This window comes from Anabrus simplex, chromosome 6, assembly GCF_040414725.1.
Source record: "Anabrus simplex isolate iqAnaSimp1 chromosome 6, ASM4041472v1, whole genome shotgun sequence".
Taxonomy (NCBI): Eukaryota; Metazoa; Arthropoda; class Insecta; order Orthoptera; family Tettigoniidae; genus Anabrus; species Anabrus simplex.
Genome location: NC_090270.1, coordinates 151,169,055 through 151,189,606, shown reverse-complemented (window position 1 = coordinate 151,189,606; position 20,552 = coordinate 151,169,055). Strand labels below are relative to the sequence as shown.

The 20,552-nt window shown below is 42.2% G+C and overlaps 1 protein-coding gene across 1 annotated transcript in view; it reads right to left on the bottom strand.

Moving 5' to 3' along the window:
• Positions 1-268: 268 nt before the first annotated feature.
• The window catches only part of LOC136875593 (uncharacterized), a 35,254-nt gene continuing 14,970 nt past the window's right edge, over positions 269-20,552 (bottom strand). Inside the window, exons 4-5 of the mRNA XM_067149135.2 lie at positions 19,793-19,906; positions 269-473 (exon numbers count right to left, since the gene is read on the bottom strand). Coding sequence (XP_067005236.2) covers positions 430-473; positions 19,793-19,906 — 158 coding nt within the window. The 3' untranslated portion in view covers positions 269-429. The remainder of the gene's footprint in view (positions 474-19,792; positions 19,907-20,552) is intronic.

Here is a 20,552-nt window from a genome sequence, read left to right as displayed (position 1 = left end):
AGGAGAATGGAAAACCACGGAAACCATTCTCAGGACAGCCGAGGATGGGAACCAGCTCCTCTCCGTCTCCCGAATGCAGAGGCGAAGAGCCACGGCCGAGCGGTTGCCACCCCTCCTCTGCTCGGTTGATCGGTCGGAGTGCAGAGCTGTCAGACCAGCCGAAGCGTATCCTTGCAATAACGGTCTGGGGAGGATGTACAGAGCTTACAAAAGGTGGGTATTATGCAGGTGTCAGTTGGGAGAGTACAGGAAGCACTAGGATAGAGTGTAACGTTTGACTTTAATTTTTATTTTCTGAACACTAACAGTATACATAAAGATCTTTAATTCTGAAATATAAAACCATTCCTTTCGTATTTTCTGTTTCATCCACTGTGGAGAAATCCTGAAGTTCTTCTGTGACGTCCTCTAGATTCCTATGGAGATCATTCAGCCGATATAAATCCAGGGAGATTTTGTTGTCGGTTTCAGCACTGAAAATGGAAATTGATGACGCATACAGATTTCATTTAGTTTAAGGATCAACAAAATGCTATAGTTCCCCATAAAGTTGTATATCTTCATATGATTTTGAGGTTAATTAGGAGTGGTAGTGAGGATGAAAAGGAGAGGGTGTATTATTAATTGGTAATATCCCATTTTGAGTATAGTTCCAGTGTATGAGGCCTTCACCAAGGTTACGTGATTCGAGAACTGGAGACGATTCGAAAGACATAAGCACGATTTGGTCTAGGTGATTTTCGACAAAAGAGTAGTGTTACGCAAATGATGAAAATATCGGGCTGGGTGGACTTGGGAGTAAGGAGACGAGCTAATCGACTAAGCAGTATGTTCCGAGGTATCAGTGGAGAGATGCTGTAGAATGATATTAACGGAAGAAGACATTTGAATAGATTTTTCTAAAGTAGGAACGATATTATGAAGGTAAACTTGGAATTCAAAAGGGCAAATTGAGGCAAATATTCGTTTCTAGGAAGAGGAGTTAGGAATTGGAATAATTTACATCGTGCCATGTTCGATATATTTTCAACTTCTTTGAAATTATTTAGAAAAGGGCAATGCAAACAATTCATAGGAAATCTACCTCGTAGACGACAGCCTTAAATACAGATCAGTGGTGGCTGACTGTGACTGATTGAAAATAATATTGGTAACAGAGTTTGTAATTAACTGCTTAAAACTGTTGTAGTTAATAATATTATTGTTCGATTTTAATTAATTATTTTGTGTCTCTTCCTCTGAAATTGGCTTTCAGACATCAGCACCGGTATGGAACTCTGAACTGTTCATTTTGAACATTAAATACCATTAGATACGATATTTTCGACGTAAAAGATTAAACGAATATGAAGCAGTGATAGTTTTACCATCCTGATGAAATATCCTACCAAGGAATCAAATATATTGACAGCTAAAATTACAGTAATGAAAATTGCAAAAAATAACCTCCGAGAAGGGATGGTATGAGAAAAAATCTTTTCAAGTGGCATTTCTAGGTGGAAGTGCGTGAGATGTTCATGCGTGCAACACTGTAGAAAAGTCAGGAATCGAGTATTATATATCGAACACCAGTGGCCGGTCAATAGTTATGTTCTGAAGCCGTGTTGAATGTTGTGGGCACATGATCGCACATTTCTGTTAAAAGGGTTTGAGTGGGGCAATATAGTACCACTGGACAACTGCAGACCGCATCGGAAGAGAAGTTTCAGCAATGCATGGCGCCATTGATCAACAAACATGCTCAAGTCCATATCGACCTGGCTCAGAACAGCAACGATACAGATGCATGTCAATACAGTCACGTCTTTCGAGTGACCATAGGAAACCATTCACTTACTTCAGGATAGATTAAAGGTAGTATCCCATGATGGTTACCGGCAATTGAAACCGTTTGTTTGAAGCTTGGCTACGATCACGTGTTCTTTTTTGCTGAATTCAAACACACCTCACCACCATGGAGTCTTCCTCAAGTGGAGTCGATGGTATGGGGAGTCATAGTCAGTCATTCAGTCACAACATCAGTTCATTGACCAATATGCTCTGCATTCAATCGTCCACCGACAGGTAGATGTGGTATTCTAACAGGATAGTGCCTGCGTACGTAGCACTCCGTCAATCCAGGTGAAAACAAACGAAAGGTGTTTGCCAAATCGGCTGAATTGGACATCGATTGGTCCAATCTTTGAAACTTGCAACATTACCTACCCAGCTACGCTACCATGTAGAATAAGCGTCAAATTCCATTCTGCAGGATGATATTCGTCGCCTTTTCGATAGTTTCCATGAGAGAGATGCTGCCTGACATGCTGCTGTAAATATATACAGTATGAAGTATTGACGTAGCTTTTCGTGATGTTCAGCAGAATCTGAGAATATATTCACGATTATGGCCTCGTGTGAATTGTCATGCACGGTGTACTTCCTATAGTGTGTATGAATACATTATACATCTGTTGAAACAAGGGTTTAGGGGTGTTCTTTTTCACTGTTACATAAATGTATTAGGACAAGGTTCTGTTAAAATTTGGAATGTTTTTGCTTATGAGAAACCACAACACCCCAGCTGTCGATGAGCTTTGGTGTGCTACTACATTGTGTCTCTAACTTTTCATTTCAACGTTCATCAAACAAGCCTAGATACTACTGGATACTAATTGCATTCATAATAGCGCACCACACTTCCTGTTACTTCTTTTGGCATAAGCGAAGTCTCTCACCTCCAAGAACTCTATTCCAGCGACCAGAGAAATCCACACGTGAGGAAGAACAGACTTCAATTTCTGTGAATGAAGAAATTCCTATTTTATATTGCACTTCTAACAGAAGAAAGGAATGGAGCGGAAGCGCGGCTTTTTATAGTCAGACAATAACAGGACAATTTCTCTACTGAGATTAACCGCCTTTACTTTGTGTGTGTGTGTGTGTGTGTGTGTGTGTGTGTGTGTGTGTGTGGCGGGGTGTACTGTTTGACATTAAATACTATCGAATTTTGTACTTTATCCGTAACATATACTGTACATACTATTAGGCACATGAGCGTATATGCATACGAACGTCGTGAAGTTTCTGGTCTGATACTGAAGTTAGTTGAACCACAAGACATGTTCAAATAGCTTGAATCTCTACTCTGTTCATGTTCAGAGAACTGCTGTAGCTCTTCTGCATCATTTAGTACCTCTCCACACCGTTGCAAGGTGCCTCACGGAAACAGAACTCCGTTCTCGACATCTGTCCTTATCATTTCATCACTGAATTTGATTGAAAATTCGAAGTGCTATGGACTCTCTTAGCATGACATCATATATCTCACAGTTTACAGCACATACCGCGCTTGATCGAAGCATGTCTTCTCAGTTCAATAATGTTCCGGTTTCAAATCGTATGCCTTATATTTTCAGATATACAGATTAACTGATGATATTCCTTATTCTCGCTCAGAATAAAGCAGTTCTTCTGTAAAGGAATCATATTTTAATGAAATTTGAAAATAGACTAGCATTGAAACCAAAACTTAATGAAGTCTGAAGGAAGTAAGTAGCAGGTTAATACAGTATTGTTTACTTGGGGCTAATCCAGTAAGATCGGTGGTATGCATATCCAAACACAATGAGACAGGATTGATGGTTGCCAGATTTTCACCGGGTATGCTTATTATGTGGAAGCCTCACAAGTACAAGTCGTGCAAAGGAAATCAACAAATGCATCTGTGATTCATACAACCTGCCTTACTTGCCTGGGCATCGAATGGTGTCATGAGGATTAGCTACACGCGCCGTTAACTTGCGTCAAGAATTAATCAGCACTTGGTGATAAACGACTGTAACATTGCACCCGTCGTTTAATCTCGTACCAGTCAATTTTATTGCTCACAAATCTGGCTATCAGTCAGGCCGTAGCAGGAGTAAGATATTATCAGGCAGGCAATATCAGGAGTAGGATGTTGTCACATGCAACCGCTACATGCTGATTGACCTTTTTTTAAATACTCTTATGACTATGACACGGTCTAGAAAGCCAAGACTAACGGCCGAGAGACTTCGTCGTGCTGACCACACGACTCCTCGTAATCTGCAATCCTTCGGGCTGAGCAGCGGTAGTAGTATAATAAGCGGGTTCTGCGGCACCTCCGCCGCCGCACGCCTCCTCCTCCGCCGCCTCCTCAGCCGCCGCCGCCGCCGCCCGCGGGAAATTTGAATTTTGGCGGGAGATTTGAATTTGTAAACAAAGCCACGTGCTTTTTGACAGCTGTCATCGACAACAACGCATCGCTAACCTCACTGCTGCCATCTTGACGGGCCTAAACCTCACTAGTACCAACTTAACCTAACTAGCGTGAGGTAAACAAAGCCACGTGTTTTTTGACAGCCACGTGCTTTTTGACAGACAACAACGCATCGCTAACCTCAGTACTACCATCTTGACGGGCCTAAACCTCAGTAGTGCCAACTTAACCTCACTAGCGCGAGGTAAACAAAGCCACGTGTTTTTTGACAGCCACGTGCTTTTTGACAGATTTGTAAACAAAGCCACGTGCTTTTTGACAGCTCTCATCAACAACAACGCATCGCAAACCTCAGTACTACCATCTTGACGGGCCTAAACCTTAGTGGTACCAACTTAACCTAACTAGCATGAGGTAAACAAAGCCACGTGTTTTTTTGACAGCCACGTGCTTTTCGACAGATTTGTAAACAAAGCCACGTGCTTTTTGACAGCTGTCATCGACAACAACGCATCGCTAACCCCAGTACTGCCATCTTGACGGGCCTAAACCTCAGTAGTACCAACTTAACCTAACTAGCGCGAGATAAACAAAGCCACGTGCTTTTTGACAGCCACGTGCTTTTTTGACAGCTGTCATCCGCCATCTTTAAACTACAGAGCACCGTGCTGCCCTCTTTCGTCACCTGTCATCGGCAGTGCTGCCATCTTGACGGGCCTAAACCTTAGTGCTACCAACTTAACCTCACTAGCTCGAGATAAACAAATCCACGTGCTTTTTGACAGCTACGTGCTTTTTTGATAGCTGTCATCCACCATCTTTAATCTATAGAGCACAGTGCTGCCCTCTTTAGCTACTTACCTTTGAAATGTGGTGGCGGATAATTTGAAAAATGCTTTTCGACAAGCAGCCATCTTTAATCCAGAGAGAACAGTGCTACCCTCTATGTGGTGGCGGCAAATTGAAAAATTCCACGTGCTCTTGTTTGAAAACACACTCACGTGCTTTTTTGACAGCTGTCATCTGCCATCTTTAATCTATAGAGCACAGTGCTGCCCTCTTTAGTTTGAAATGTGGTGGTGGTAAATTCCACGTGCTCTTGTTTGGAAACAAAGCCCCGTGCAGCTGTCATCCGCCATCTTTAATCAACAGAGCACTGTGCTACTATCATGCGGGCAATTTCATCACCTGTCATCCGCCATCTTGAATCCACAGAACACCGTGCTGCCCTCTTTATGGCTACTACCTTAAGCACGTAGTAGCGGACAATTTGAAAAGTTCTGTTAGCTATCATCCGCCATCTTTAATCAAGAGAGCACCGTGCTGCCATCTTTAGCTAGATACCTTTGAAATGTGGTGGCGGCAAATTGAAAAATTCCACGTGCTCTTGTTTGGAAACAAACTCACGTGCTTTTTCGACAGCTACCATCCGCCATCTTTAATCAACAGAGCATAGTGCTACCCTCTTTAGTTTGAAATGTGATGGCGGCAAATTCCACGTGCTCTTGTTTGGTAAACATAGCCATGTGCTTTTTTGACAGCTGTCATCCGCCATCTTTAATACAGAGAGCACCGTGCTGCCCTCTTTATCGTAGTAGATGTAAATTCGTCACCTGTCATCCGCGGTGCTGCCATCTTTAGCTAGATACCTTTGAAAAGTGGTGGCGGATAATTTAAAAAGAAAAATTCTACAGCAGCCCTCTCTCGACGCTAATTGCATAAGATGGTGGCTATACATGACTCCTTAAGGGTGCTTACGCAAGATGGCTGCTATACACAGGTTCTTATGAGACGCCCTTGGGATGCTTGCGCAAGATGGCAGTTATACATGGCTCCTTATGAGATACCCTAGGGATGCTTGCGCAAGATAGCGGCTGATCTTATGGGATGGCTTAAGGGTCCTTGCACAAGATGGCTTGAGACGCCCTAAGGATGCTTGCGCAAGATGGCGGACACAAGATGGCAGCTATACATAACTCCTTATGAGACGCTTTAAGGGTGCTTGCGCAAGATAGTTGCTACTCTTAGCTTAGAGGCTAACGTGTCGTGATAGTTCGATTCATTAAATTTAGGGCTTAAATGCAAAATGTTAAATATATCGAAAACGGTGCACCGTAGAGCAAAACGGACAAACTTTTTCTGCCTAATACCTAGGTTCGCAGTATGAGGAACAAGAAAATCATAGTCTAATGATGGGATCAACGGTTCGGTTCCTACTTAGGCCCTTTGGCATTCACTCTGTTTTAGCTTGTATTGAAGCGAGTCTTCGTAACATGATCAGGTCTAGCTATGGTAGAGAGTATAACGTACCGTGCAGGTTCGATTCATTAAATTTGGAGGCTTAAATGCAAAATGTTAAATATCTCGAAAACGATGCATCGTAGAGCAAAACGGACAAAATTTTTCCGCCTAATACGTAGGTTCGTAGTATCAGGAACAAGAAAAAACATAGTCTAATGATGAGATCAACGGTTCGATTCCTACTTAAGCCCTTTGGCATTCGCAGCTATCTATTTCTACAAGATGGTGGCTGCTCTTATGAGAAACAAGATGCCTTGAGACGTCCTAGGGATGCTTACGCAAGATGGCAGACACAAAATGGTGACTATACATAGCTCCTTATGAGACGGCCTAGGGGTGCTCGCACAAGATGGCGGCTACTCTTATGAAGAAAGCTAGCTTAGAGGCTACTGCGCAAGATAACAGCTGCTGTTATGCATGTGGTGGAGGGCAATTTGAAATTCTATGTGCTTAATCAACAGAGCACCCTGCTGCCCTCTTTAGCTGAAATGTGGTGGTGGATAATTTGAAAAATTCTTTTGACAGCTATCATCTTTAAAAACAATGGCGACTATACATAGGCTGTTAAGGTCTTATCATTCTCCTCCTCCTCCTCCTCCTCCTCCTCCCCCTCCTCCTTCTCTACCTCCTCCTCCGCCTCTTATGTCAAGGCATAGCTTTATATCGAACAAGTTTAAACCTGCATCGCGAAGGCAAGCGTGTGCAGCGATAACATTATTGTGCATGTTTAGACTTTCGAAACATAAGAAGAGTAGAATCAAACGCTGTACTCGATACGACATGTGATCAGAACATTGATTGATGCGTTCAGAAAAACAAAATAAGTGATCAAGACTAGAATCGAACAATGTACTCAATACATCATGTGTTTAGAATATGTCAGGGGATACGCTTGTTCTAAGAAGATCAGATTGAAACATAACAAGACTAGAATAGAACACTGTAATCGATGTTGTTAACTTCAACATGTGATCAGAACATTGATTGATGTGTTCAGAACACAAAATAAGTGATCATGACTAGAATCGAACACTGTACTCGATACAACATGTGATCAGAACATTGATCGATGTGTTCAGAACACGAAATAAGTGATCAAGACTAGAATCGAACACTGTACTCAATACAACATGTGTTTAGAACATGTTAGGGGGTACCCTTGTTCTAAGAAGATCAGAATGAAACATAACAAGACTAGAATCGAACACTGTAATCGATGTTGTTAACCTCAACATATGATCAGAACATTGTTTGATGTGTTCAGAGCAAAAGTACAATTTTGATGATTTGCTTAGTGTAAAATCAAAAACTATGGAAACACACTGTGCACATATCGCGTAGCTAAATCGCTCAGTAAGCAATATTGCAAAACTACAACTTCAATGATTTGCATAGTGTAAAAATCAAAAACACACTGTACCCATACTGCGCAGCTAACTCGCTCGGTAAACGATATAGCCAAAGTATAACTTCAAATTATTTACCTTCCATCATTCGTCTTGTGTGTAAAAATCAGTCGAACAAGTTATCGCATAAACATGGCTGAAAAAAAATCGTGATAGGGTATGGAACCCAGGGGTTACATCTTATCAGAAGGGCAAAAAGGATGAAAGGACTCTTCCTCCTCCTTACCGCACATTCCTTGAAGGGCTAATTGGCTGAAGGGCTAATGGGCTAAAGGGCTAAAGGGCTAATGGGCTAAAGGGCTAATGGGCTAAAGGGCTAAAGGAGCAACAACCTCGTCGATCGCTATCAGCAAGAACGCTTGTACTTTGTTAAGTGTAGAAAATTAATCTTTATTTGTAAATGGTTTCATGTTCAGAACAAGGAATGGAAAATCCCCGAGGTGCGATGAGTTACGTTTTTCGAACTAGTGTTTGGAACACTGAACTTTTCAAGATGATAGCAGAGAGTTTAGCAATGTTCTGTTGTTGGATTTTAAATTCCGCGCTACAACATGCATAAGGTGGTAGCCTTGAGGTTTACCGCCGTAAAGATGGCAAGAGTGAGGTTAACAATGTTCTGTTGTTGGATTTTAAATTCCGCGCTACAACATGCATAAGGTGGCAGCCTTGAGGTTTACCGCCGTAAAGATGGCAAGAGTGAGGTTAACAATGTTCTGCTGTTGGATTTTAAATTCCGCGCTATAACATGCATAAGGTGGCAGCCTTGAGGTTTACCGCCGTAAAGATGGCAGCAGTGAGGTTAGCGACGCTCTATTGTCCTTCAAAGTGAGGTTAGGGTTCGTCAAGAAGACAGCTGTCAAAAAAGCACGTGGCTATGTTTACCAAACAAGAGCACGTTGTCGTGACGTCACGGTCACGTAATCAATCCTTAGCTCGACGTCGTTAAGAGCAGTATTAGGGTTAGCTATGCTTAAAAGTCTTGGGAACAGAGCAGCAGTATGAATTGCTATGTTTCAAAGCGTGTACACATGACCTATCGATTTTACATGCATCGACCATCGAACTAAACTTCATCCGCTAGATCGTGCTGCTATCTTAGCATAACCTATACCCATAAAATTAAAGTACAATGAATAGCCATGTTTCAAAGCGTGTACACATCACCTATCGATTTTGCACACATCGACTCTCGTACTAAACTTCTTCCGCTAGATTGTGCTGCTATCTTAGCATAACCTATACGCGTGACCTTAAGGTACAAAGAATAGCCATGTTTCAAAGCGTGTACACATTACCTATCGACTTTGCATGCAACAAATATCGTACTAAACTTCTTCCGCTAGGTTGTGCTGCTATCTTAGCATAACTTATACACATGAACTTAAAGTACAAAGAATAGCCATGTTTCAAAGCGTGTACACATTACTTATTGATTTTGCATGCATCAAATATCGTACTAAATTTCTTCCGCTAGATTGTGCTGCTATCTTAGCATAACCTATACCCATGAACTTAAAGTATAATGAATAGTCATGTTTCAAAGCGTGTACTCATCATCTATCGAATTTGCATGTATCGACTCTCGTACTAAAGTTCTGCAGGTAGATTGTGCTGCTATCTCAGCATAACTAAGACGCATGAACTTAAAGAACAAAGAAGAGCTATGTCTCAAAACGTGTACACATTACCTATCGATTTTGCAAGCATCGACTCTCGTACTAAACTTCTTCCGCTAGATTGTGCTGCTATCTTAGCGTAACCTATACGCATGACCTTAAGGTACAAAGAATAGCCATGTTTCCAAGCGTGTACACATTACCTATCGACTTTGCATGCAACAAATATCGTACTAAACTTCTTCCGCTAGGTTGTGCTGCTATCTTAGCATAACTTATACACATGAACTTAAAGTACGAAGAATAGCCATGTTTCAAAGCGTGTACACATTACTTATTGATTTTGCATTCATCGAATCTCGTACTAAATTTCTTCCGCTAGATTGTGCTGCTATCTTAGCATAACCTATACCCATGAACTTAAAGTACAATGAATAGTCATGTTTTAAAGCGTGTACGCATCAACTATCGATTTTGCATGTATCGACTCTCGTGCAAAACTTCTTCAGGTAGATTGTGCTGCTATCTTAGCATAACTAAGACGCATGAACTTAAAGTACAAAGAATAGCCTTGTTTCAAAGCGTGTACACATTACCTAATGATTTTGCAAGCATCGACTCTCGTACTAAACTTCTTCCACTAGATTGTGCTAAAATCGTGTAAGTGTGCTGCTATCTTAGCATAACCTATCGATTTTACATGCATCGACTATCGCAAGCATAACTAAGACGCATGAACTTAAAGTACAAAGAATAGCCTTGTTTCAAAGCGTGTACAGATCACCCTGAACTTCTTCCGCCAGATTGTGCTGCTATCTTAGCATAACCTATACGTATGACTTTAAGGTACAAAGAATAGCCATGTTTCAAAGCGTGTGCACATTACCTATCGACTTTGCATGTATCGACTCTCGTACAAAACTTCTTGCGCTAGGTTGTGCTGCTATCTTAGCATAACCTGTACGCATGAACTTAAAGTACAAAGAATAGCCTTGTTTCGAAGCGTTTACACATTACCTAATGATTTTGCACGAAACGACTATCATACTAAACTTTTCCCACTAGATTGTGCTAAAATCATGTAAGTGTGCTGCTATCTTAGCATAACCTATCGATTTTACATGCATCGACTATCGTACTAGACTTCTTCCGCTAGAGCATGTAGCAATCGCTTTTGTGTATCCCTAACCCATGTGCACGAACTTAAAGCATAAAGATGAGCTATGTTCTAAAGCGTGTACACATCACCTATCGATAATGTATGTATCGAATATCGTACTAAACTTCTCCTGCTAGAGCGTACGAGTATCGTTTGTGCGTGCACGAACTTAAAGCATAACGAATAGCAATGTATAAAAATCTTGTAAACAAAGCAGCAGCATTACGTGTAGTCAAGATTAAATGCGTGCACACATCATGTATCCATGATGCACACAGTACTAAACTTATTCCATTAGAATGTACAAAGTTCGCATGTGTTTGTACTGCTATCTTAGCATAGCCTATGTGCATGAACTTAAAGCATAAAGAATAGTTATGTGTAAAAAATCTTGTGAACATAGCAGAGTGTTAACTACGTAGGTGTAGACATTGACCTTTACATGCTGAGGCAACATACTACGTGACCGTGACGTCACGACCACGTGCTCTTGTTTGGTAAACATAGCCACGTGCTTTTTTGACAGCTGTCTTCTTGACGAACCCTAACCTCACTTTGAAGGACAATAGAGCGTCGCTAACCTCACTGCTGCCATCTTTACGGCGGTAAACCTCAAGGCTGCCACCTTATGCATGTTATAGCGCGGAATTTAAAATCCAACAGCAGAACATTGTTAACCTCACTCTTGCCATCTTTACGGCGGTAAACCTCAAGGCTGCCACCTTATGCATGTTGTAGCGCGGAATTTAAAATCCAACAACAGAACATTGTTAACCTCACTCTTGCCATCTTTACGGCGGTAAACCTCAAGGCTACCACCTTATGCATGTTGTAGCGCGGAATTTAAAATCCAACAACAGAACATTGCTAAACTCTCTGCTATCATCTTGAAAAGTTCAGTGTTCCAAACACTAGTTCGAAAAACGTAACTCATCGCACCTCGGGGATTTTCCATTCCTTGTTCTGAACATGAAACCATTTACAAATAAAGATTAATTTTCTACACTTAACAAAGTACAAGCGTTCTTGCTGATAGCGATCGACGAGGTTGTTGCTCCTTTAGCCCTTTAGCCCATTAGCCCTTTAGCCCATTAGCCCTTTAGCCCTTTAGCCCATTAGCCCTTCAGCCAATTAGCCCTTCAAGGAATGTGCGGTAAGGAGGAGGAAGAGTCCTTTCATCCTTTTTGCCCTTCTGATAAGATGTAACCCCTGGGTTCCATACCCTATCACGATTTTTTTTCAGCCATGTTTATGCGATAACTTGTTCGACTGATTTTTACACACAAGACGAATGATGGAAGGTAAATAATTTGAAGTTATACTTTGGCTATATCGTTTACCGAGCGAGTTAGCTGCGCAGTATGGGTACAGTGTGTTTTTGATTTTTACACTATGCAAATCATTGAAGTTGTAGTTTTGCAATATTGCTTACTGAGCGATTTAGCTACGCGATATGTGCACAGTGTGTTTCCATAGTTTTTGATTTTACACTAAGCAAATCATCAAAATTGTACTTTTGCTCTGAACACATCAAACAATGTTCTGATCATATGTTGAGGTTAACAACATCGATTACAGTGTTCGATTCTAGTCTTGTTATGTTTCATTCTGATCTTCTTAGAACAAGGGTACCCCCTAACATGTTCTAAACACATGTTGTATTGAGTACAGTGTTCGATTCTAGTCTTGATCACTTATTTCGTGTTCTGAACACATCGATCAATGTTCTGATCACATGTTGTATCGAGTACAGTGTTCGATTCTAGTCATGATCACTTATTTTGTGTTCTGAACACATCAATCAATGTTCTGATCACATGTTGAAGTTAACAACATCGATTACAGTGTTCTATTCTAGTCTTGTTATGTTTCAATCTGATCTTCTTAGAACAAGCGTATCCCCTGACATATTCTAAACACATGATGTATTGAGTACATTGTTCGATTCTAGTCTTGATCACTTATTTTGTTTTTCTGAACGCATCAATGTTCTGATCACATGTCGTATCGAGTACAGCGTTTGATTCCACTCTTCTTATGTTTCGAAAGTCTAAACATGCACAATAATGTTATCGCTGCACACGCTTGCCTTCGCGATGCAGGTTTAAACTTGTTCGATATAAAGCTATGCCTTGACATAAGAGGCGGAGGAGGAGGTAGAGAAGGAGGAGGGGGAGGAGGAGGAGGAGGAGGAGGAGGAGAATGATAAGACCTTAACAGCCTATGTATAGTCGCCATTGTTTTTAAAGATGATAGCTGTCAAAAGAATTTTTCAAATTATCCACCACCACATTTCAGCTAAAGAGGGCAGCAGGGTGCTCTGTTGATTAAGCACATAGAATTTCAAATTGCCCTCCACCACATGCATAACAGCAGCTGTTATCTTGCGCAGTAGCCTCTAAGCTAGCTTTCTTCATAAGAGTAGCCGCCATCTTGTGCGAGCACCCCTAGGCCGTCTCATAAGGAGCTATGTATAGTCACCATTTTGTGTCTGCCATCTTGCGTAAGCATCCCTAGGACGTCTCAAGGCATCTTGTTTCTCATAAGAGCAGCCACCATCTTGTAGAAATAGATAGCTGCGAATGCCAAAGGGCTTAAGTAGGAATCGAACCGTTGATCTCATCATTAGACTATGTTTTTTCTTGTTCCTGATACTACGAACCTACGTATTAGGCGGAAAAATTTTGTCCGTTTTGCTCTACGATGCATCGTTTTCGAGATATTTAACATTTTGCATTTAAGCCTCCAAATTTAATGAATCGAACCTGCACGGTACGTTATACTCTCTACCATAGCTAGACCTGATCATGTTACGAAGACTCGCTTCAATACAAGCTAAAACAGAGTGAATGCCAAAGGGCCTAAGTAGGAACCGAACCGTTGATCCCATCATTAGACTATGATTTTCTTGTTCCTCATACTGCGAACCTAGGTATTAGGCAGAAAAATTTTGTCCGTTTTGCTCTACGGTGCACCGTTTTCGATATATTTAACATTTTGCATTTAAGCCCTAAATTTAATGAATCGAACTATCACGACACGTTAGCCTCTAAGCTAAGAGTAGCAACTATCTTGCGCAAGCACCCTTAAAGCGTCTCATAAGGAGTTATGTATAGCTGCCATCTTGTGTCCGCCATCTTGCGCAAGCATCCTTAGGGCGTCTCAAGCCATCTTGTGCAAGGACCCTTAAGCCATCCCATAAGATCAGCCGCTATCTTGCGCAAGCATCCCTAGGGTATCTCATAAGGAGCCATGTATAACTGCCATCTTGCGCAAGCATCCCAAGGGCGTCTCATAAGAACCTGTGTATAGCAGCCATCTTGCGTAAGCACCCTTAAGGAGTCATGTATAGCCACCATCTTATGCAATTAGCGTCGAGAGAGGGCTGCTGTAGAATTTTTCTTTTTAAATTATCCGCCACCACTTTTCAAAGGTATCTAGCTAAAGATGGCAGCACCGCGGATGACAGGTGACGAATTTACATCTACTACGATAAAGAGGGCAGCACGGTGCTCTCTGTATTAAAGATGGCGGATGACAGCTGTCAAAAAAGCACATGGCTATGTTTACCAAACAAGAGCACGTGGAATTTGCCGCCATCACATTTCAAACTAAAGAGGGCAGCACTATGCTCTGTTGATTAAAGATGGCGGATGGTAGCTGTCGAAAAAGCACGTGAGTTTGTTTCCAAACAAGAGCACGTGGAATTTTTCAATTTGCCGCCACCACATTTCAAAGGTATCTAGCTAAAGATGGCAGCACGGTGCTCTCTTGATTAAAGATGGCGGATGATAGCTAACAGAACTTTTCAAATTGTCCGCTACTACGTGCTTAAGGTAGTAGCCATAAAGAGGGCAGCACGGTGTTCTGTGGATTCAAGATGGCGGATGACAGGTGATGAAATTGCCCGCATGATAGTAGCACAGTGCTCTGTTGATTAAAGATGGCGGATGACAGCTGCACGGGGCTTTGTTTCCAAACAAGAGCACGTGGAATTTACCACCACCACATTTCAAACTAAAGAGGGCAGCACTGTGCTCTATAGATTAAAGATGGCAGATGACAGCTGTCAAAAAAGCACGTGAGTGTGTTTTCAAACAAGAGCACGTGGAATTTTTCAATTTGCCGCCACCACATAGAGGGTAGCACTGTTCTCTCTGGATTAAAGATGGCTGCTTGTCGAAAAGCATTTTTCAAATTATCCGCCACCACATTTCAAAGGTAAGTAGCTAAAGAGGGCAGCACTGTGCTCTATAGATTAAAGATGGTGGATGACAGCTATCAAAAAAGCACGTAGCTGTCAAAAAGCACGTGGATTTGTTTATCTCGAGCTAGTGAGGTTAAGTTGGTAGCACTAAGGTTTAGGCCCGTCAAGATGGCAGCACTGCCGATGACAGGTGACGAAAGAGGGCAGCACGGTGCTCTGTAGTTTAAAGATGGCGGATGACAGCTGTCAAAAAAGCACGTGGCTGTCAAAAAGCACGTGGCTTTGTTTATCTCGCGCTAGTTAGGTTAAGTTGGTACTACTGAGGTTTAGGCCCGTCAAGATGGCAGTACTGGGGTTAGCGATGCGTTGTTGTCGATGACAGCTGTCAAAAAGCACGTGGCTTTGTTTACCTCATGCTAGTTAGGTTAAGTTGGTACCACTAAGGTTTAGGCCCGTCAAGATGGTAGTACTGAGGTTTGCGATGCGTTGTTGTTGATGAGAGCTGTCAAAAAGCACGTGGCTTTGTTTACAAATCTGTCAAAAAGCACGTGGCTGTCAAAAAACACGTGGCTTTGTTTACCTCGCGCTAGTGAGGTTAAGTTGGCACTACTGAGGTTTAGGCCCGTCAAGATGGTAGTACTGAGGTTAGCGATGCGTTGTTGTCTGTCAAAAAGCACGTGGCTGTCAAAAAACACGTGGCTTTGTTTACCTCACGCTAGTTAGGTTAAGTTGGTACTAGTGAGGTTTAGGCCCGTCAAGATGGCAGCAGTGAGGTTAGCGATGCGTTGTTGTCGATGACAGCTGTCAAAAAGCACGTGGCTTTGTTTACAAATTCAAATCTCCCGCCAAAATTCAAATTTCCCGCCAAAATTCAAATTTCCCGCGGGCGGCGGCGGCGGAGGAGGCGGCGGAGGAGGAGGCGTGCGGCGGCGGAGGTGCCGCAGAACCCGCTTATTATACTACTAGCGGTCGCTTGGTAGGCCAAGGCCCTTCAAGGGCTGCAGTTCCATGCAGTTGGTTGGTTGGTTGGTTGGTTGGTTGGTTGGTTGGTTGGTTGGTTGGTTGGTTGGTTGGTTGGTTGGTTGGTTGGTTGGTTGGTTGGTTGGTTGGTTGGTTGGTTGGTTGGTTGGTTGGTTGGTTGGTTGGTTGGTTGGTTGGTTGGTTGGTTGGTTGGTTGGTTGGTTGGTTGGTTGGTTGGTTGGTTGGTTGGTTGGTTGGTTGGTTGGTTGGTTGGTTGGTTGGTTGGTTGGTTGGTTGGTTGGTTGGTTGGTTGGTTGGTTGGTTGGTTGGTTGGTTGGTTGGTTGGTTGGTTGGTTGGTTGGTTGGTTGGTTGGTTGGTTGGTTGGTTGGTTGGTTGGTTGGTTGGTTGGTTGGTTGGTTGGTTGGTTGGTTGGTTGGTTGGTTGGTTGGTTGGTTGGTTGGTTGGTTGGTTGGTTGGTTGGTTGGTTGGTTGGTTGGTTGGTTGGTTGGTTGGTTGGTTGGTTGGTTGGTTGGTTGGTTGGTTGGTTGGTTGGTTGGTTGGTTGGTTGGTTGGTTGGTTGGTTGGTTGGTTGGTTGGTTGGTTGGTTGGTTGGTTGGTTGGTTGGTTGGTTGGTTGGTTGGTTGGTTGGTTGGTTGGTTGGTTGGTTGGTTGGTTGGTTGGTTGGTTGGTTGGTTGGTTGGTTGGTTGGTTGGTTGGTTGGTTGGTTGGTTGGTTGGTTGGTTGGTTGGTTGGTTGGTTGGTTGGTTGGTTGGTTGGTTGGTTGGTTGGTTGGTTGGTTGGTTGGTTGGTTGGTTGGTTGGTTGGTTGGTTGGTTGGTTGGTTGGTTGGTTGGTTGGTTGGTTGGTTGGTTGGTTGGTTGGTTGGTTGGTTGGTTGGTTGGTTGGTTGGTTGGTTGGTTGGTTGGTTGGTTGGTTGGTTGGTTGGTTGGTTGGTTGGTTGGTTGGTTGGTTGGTTGGTTGGTTGGTTGGTTGGTTGGTTGGTTGGTTGGTTGGTTGGTTGGTTGGTTGGTTGGTTGGTTGGTTGGTTTTGGTTGGTTGGTTGGTTGGTTGGTTGGTTGGTTGGTTGGTTGGTTGGTTGGTTGGTTGGTTGGTTGGTTGGTTGGTTGGTTGGTTGGTTGGTTGGCTGGCTTCAACTATGACCTAAAGCTGATCTGTAAGAACACAAAGTCCAATGTTGTCAGAGCGACATTGACTTGAGAAGAGAGTAAAAATACTCATGAGAAGTGATCTTCCGCCATATCCAATAGCACTCATTATTATAATGTGCAATGTCTAAATTCGTCCGGATGATATCGCTAAAATGATTGCCACTTGTCGACATGTTACCGAAAGTGACAGGCGATTAATTGAAAATCAGAATATTCTGTTCTTTCTCCTCCCAGTCACGCTGTTCGTGTATCTATTGTTTACCTAGGACAGGGTACCGAATACACAAACCAAAGCATTATAAGCAGCAGAAAACTGTTACAGGAGTCTTTAGGTTCGCCAATATCGACTAAAGCTAGAGATGAATTGGGACAATTAGTTGCTGGTAAACTTACCAGAGAACAGTTTTCAATATTTTCCTTCCATGAACCATTTCTTGCATATTCTCGTCACAAAGAAATATTGCGCCCTCCGACTGTCAAATTTGTCCGAACATAACTGGCTCATAATCCAACAATAAAATCGCTTTGAAACTTAGAAGTTAAGTGTACCATTGTCTTACATGTTGACATGATACCCATAAAGGATTCAACACGGGTAAGCAGCACAGACAGACAAAAATCTGAGACAATTTAATCGATTATGTCCCACTTTACATCATGTGATGTTGGACCATCTGATAACGACTGTGTTGAGACTAATGATAATACAAAGATAATCACTTCATCAATATTGCACAGTAAAGCTGTCCTGTAAATCTCGGACTCTAACCATCGTTTCTTCATTGTGTTCGGATATTTATTGTCACCAGCGTATTGCACAAACACGCTAATGAATAACACTCTGCAAGAGCAAGCTGGAATGAAGGGCTCGGGCAATAGAGCACTGGATTGTTGAGCCCAAGTAAGTGAGTTTGATCCCAGCTCGGTCATTTGATAAGTGAACAAGCTCAAATACAGTCGCTCGCATAAGTATTCGTCGTTCTTTTCATATACTGAACACCAAAACTGCATTACAAGGCTTCAGATACGTTCAGAAACAAATACGCAGTGAATATGCAATATATATGTACTATAATACCGGCAGAATATACCTCTTGCACATCAGTACTCTTTAATAATAAAGAATGAATGTGGTTGGGCTGGGAAATGGCAACGCAAAAGTATTCGTCCGCCTTGTGCATTATCTTGCGTAACGAACACAGCATTGAGAAAGGGGGACATTCACCAAGCTCAGTCCATCAGTGATACGGACAGTGTCGGTGAGACAACATCTAGTGCATGCCCCGAGTACAATGGGAAAGATATGGAAACGAACTGTTGTTGAACGCCAACGAATTATCCAACTCCACATACTTGGTAATTCGTGAAGAGTAATTGCTTAAGAAAGAGGAATACCGCGAACTACAGTCGCAAGTATCATTCAACGATACAAGACCAGTACAACTTAATCAATAGAGCAAGAACTGGGCGGTCGAGGAAGCTGACAACACGCGAAGAGCGAAGCATAATATGCACCGTCCAAAAAAATCCCCATGTGTCTGGACCTGTGCTTCGAACAGAGGTACAAACCTCCACTGGGAAGAACATCAGCACCGACATTGTACGACGTGTGTTACACAGAGCTGGTTTGCAGGCGTACAAGCCGGAAGAAGCCCTGGATAAGTGAGGTGAACCATAAGAAGAGGCTGGCGTTCGACAAACAGTACGTTATGAAGCCACCAGCATTATGGAAGAGCTTTTTATTTACGGACGAGAGCAAATTCTGTTTATTCAATTGCTCTGGAAAGCGACATGTATGGAGAAAGAAGAACGCCGAGCTCCAAAGTCAAAATCTGCAACCAACCGCAAAATATAGAGGAGGTTCCATAATGGTATGCGGGTGTATGTCGGCGGCTGGGGTAGCCAACTGCCATATAATAGCTGAACGGATAGATAAGATAGTATATTTTAGTATATTAAAGCAACACTTAACATCCAGCGTGGAAAAATTAGGTCTTAGTTGTGGGTACTTCTTCCAGCAAGATAATGACCCTAAGCACACTGCTCGTCTTGTTAGGGAATGGCTCCTCTACAATCCACCTCATGTGCTGCAGACACTACCCCACTTCCCAGACTTAAACCCCATACATCATTTATGGGCGGAATTAAAATGCACACTGAGCAAGCAGCGTATTCCAAATAAAAAATCTCTGAAGCAATACTTCATGGAAGAATGGCACGAAATAGGCCCGGAAGTGACGGAAAAACTGGTGACATCCATGCCGAAACGCCTTCAAGCCGTGATTGGTTCCAAAGGCCGTTCGACACACTACTGATATTTAGGAAACGACTGAACATTCCTTGACTTCTTATTGCGGAAGAATACTTTTGCAACGTGACTTTTCTGCAAGCAGTGTGATTGTTTTTAATTTGTTCCAAATGCCAGTGCTTAGAGTGCTATAAATTATGTTCTCAGATGTTCAGATGGCAAATAAAACATACGATTACTTGTTTGCAATCAACTTCTTTATTATATTGGTGCTACTGGCTGTTGTCTTCACATGAAGTGGGCGGACGAATAATTTTGCGAGCGGCTGTACGCCAGCCAGCCAGTAAATCTAGAGACGCGATAGAACACTCCCTTTCAAGACAAAATACCTTCATTTCACCGTGTCAGACAACTAGTTAATTGTACATGTAGTTAATTGGAGTAAATCCAATAACATTATTTTAAATTTAGAAAAGTATATGAGGTTACATTAGACATTATCACCTGAACTGCCGCTGAGAACACACGTAGGTACTGGTCTGCAAGGTTTCAATGAACAGTAGGTCTCGTTCAGGGAACAGTACTGTCCTTGAGGGCATCGCACCTGGGCGCAGCTTGCTGTAAGCAACAAACATTTAATGTTATGACAGTTTATAAACACAAGAAAGTACAGAATATACACTCATTACATTTTAAAATAGCCAGGGTTCATCGAATTCCTGTTACACTAAGGCCATTCCCATAATCAAAATAAAAACAGTTTGATTCCTTGAAATATTTATGACCAATAAACAAGCTCTAAGAACTCATCCTGTTCTCCCGACCCGGTATTATCTAAAAAATATTGAAGAGTAGTCCAAATACTCAGAACCGGAACTCACCTAATGTTTAGTTGAGCAACACGTCTCGCCGACGGTACTGACTAGACAGTCTGCTCCTGATCAACGTGAGCTAGATGCAAGGCGTAAGGCTCCAACAGGTGAAAAACAAAACATAAACAAAATCAAGAATTGTCAAGTGATACCAGGTCGAGAAAACGAGATGTTTCCAACTGTCGAAATGCAGCGTTCACAACGAGGTGAAGGGAAAAAATGACTTCGACACATAATGTCAAGGGAACACCATAGAATCCGGAAGGCCATCATAACAGTGCTATTCATAACGTAGTCTCACAATCTAGAAATAAAATAGGTCACAGTAATATTAATAATAATAATAATAATAATAATAATAATATTGTTGTTTTAAACTTAAATCCATGGCG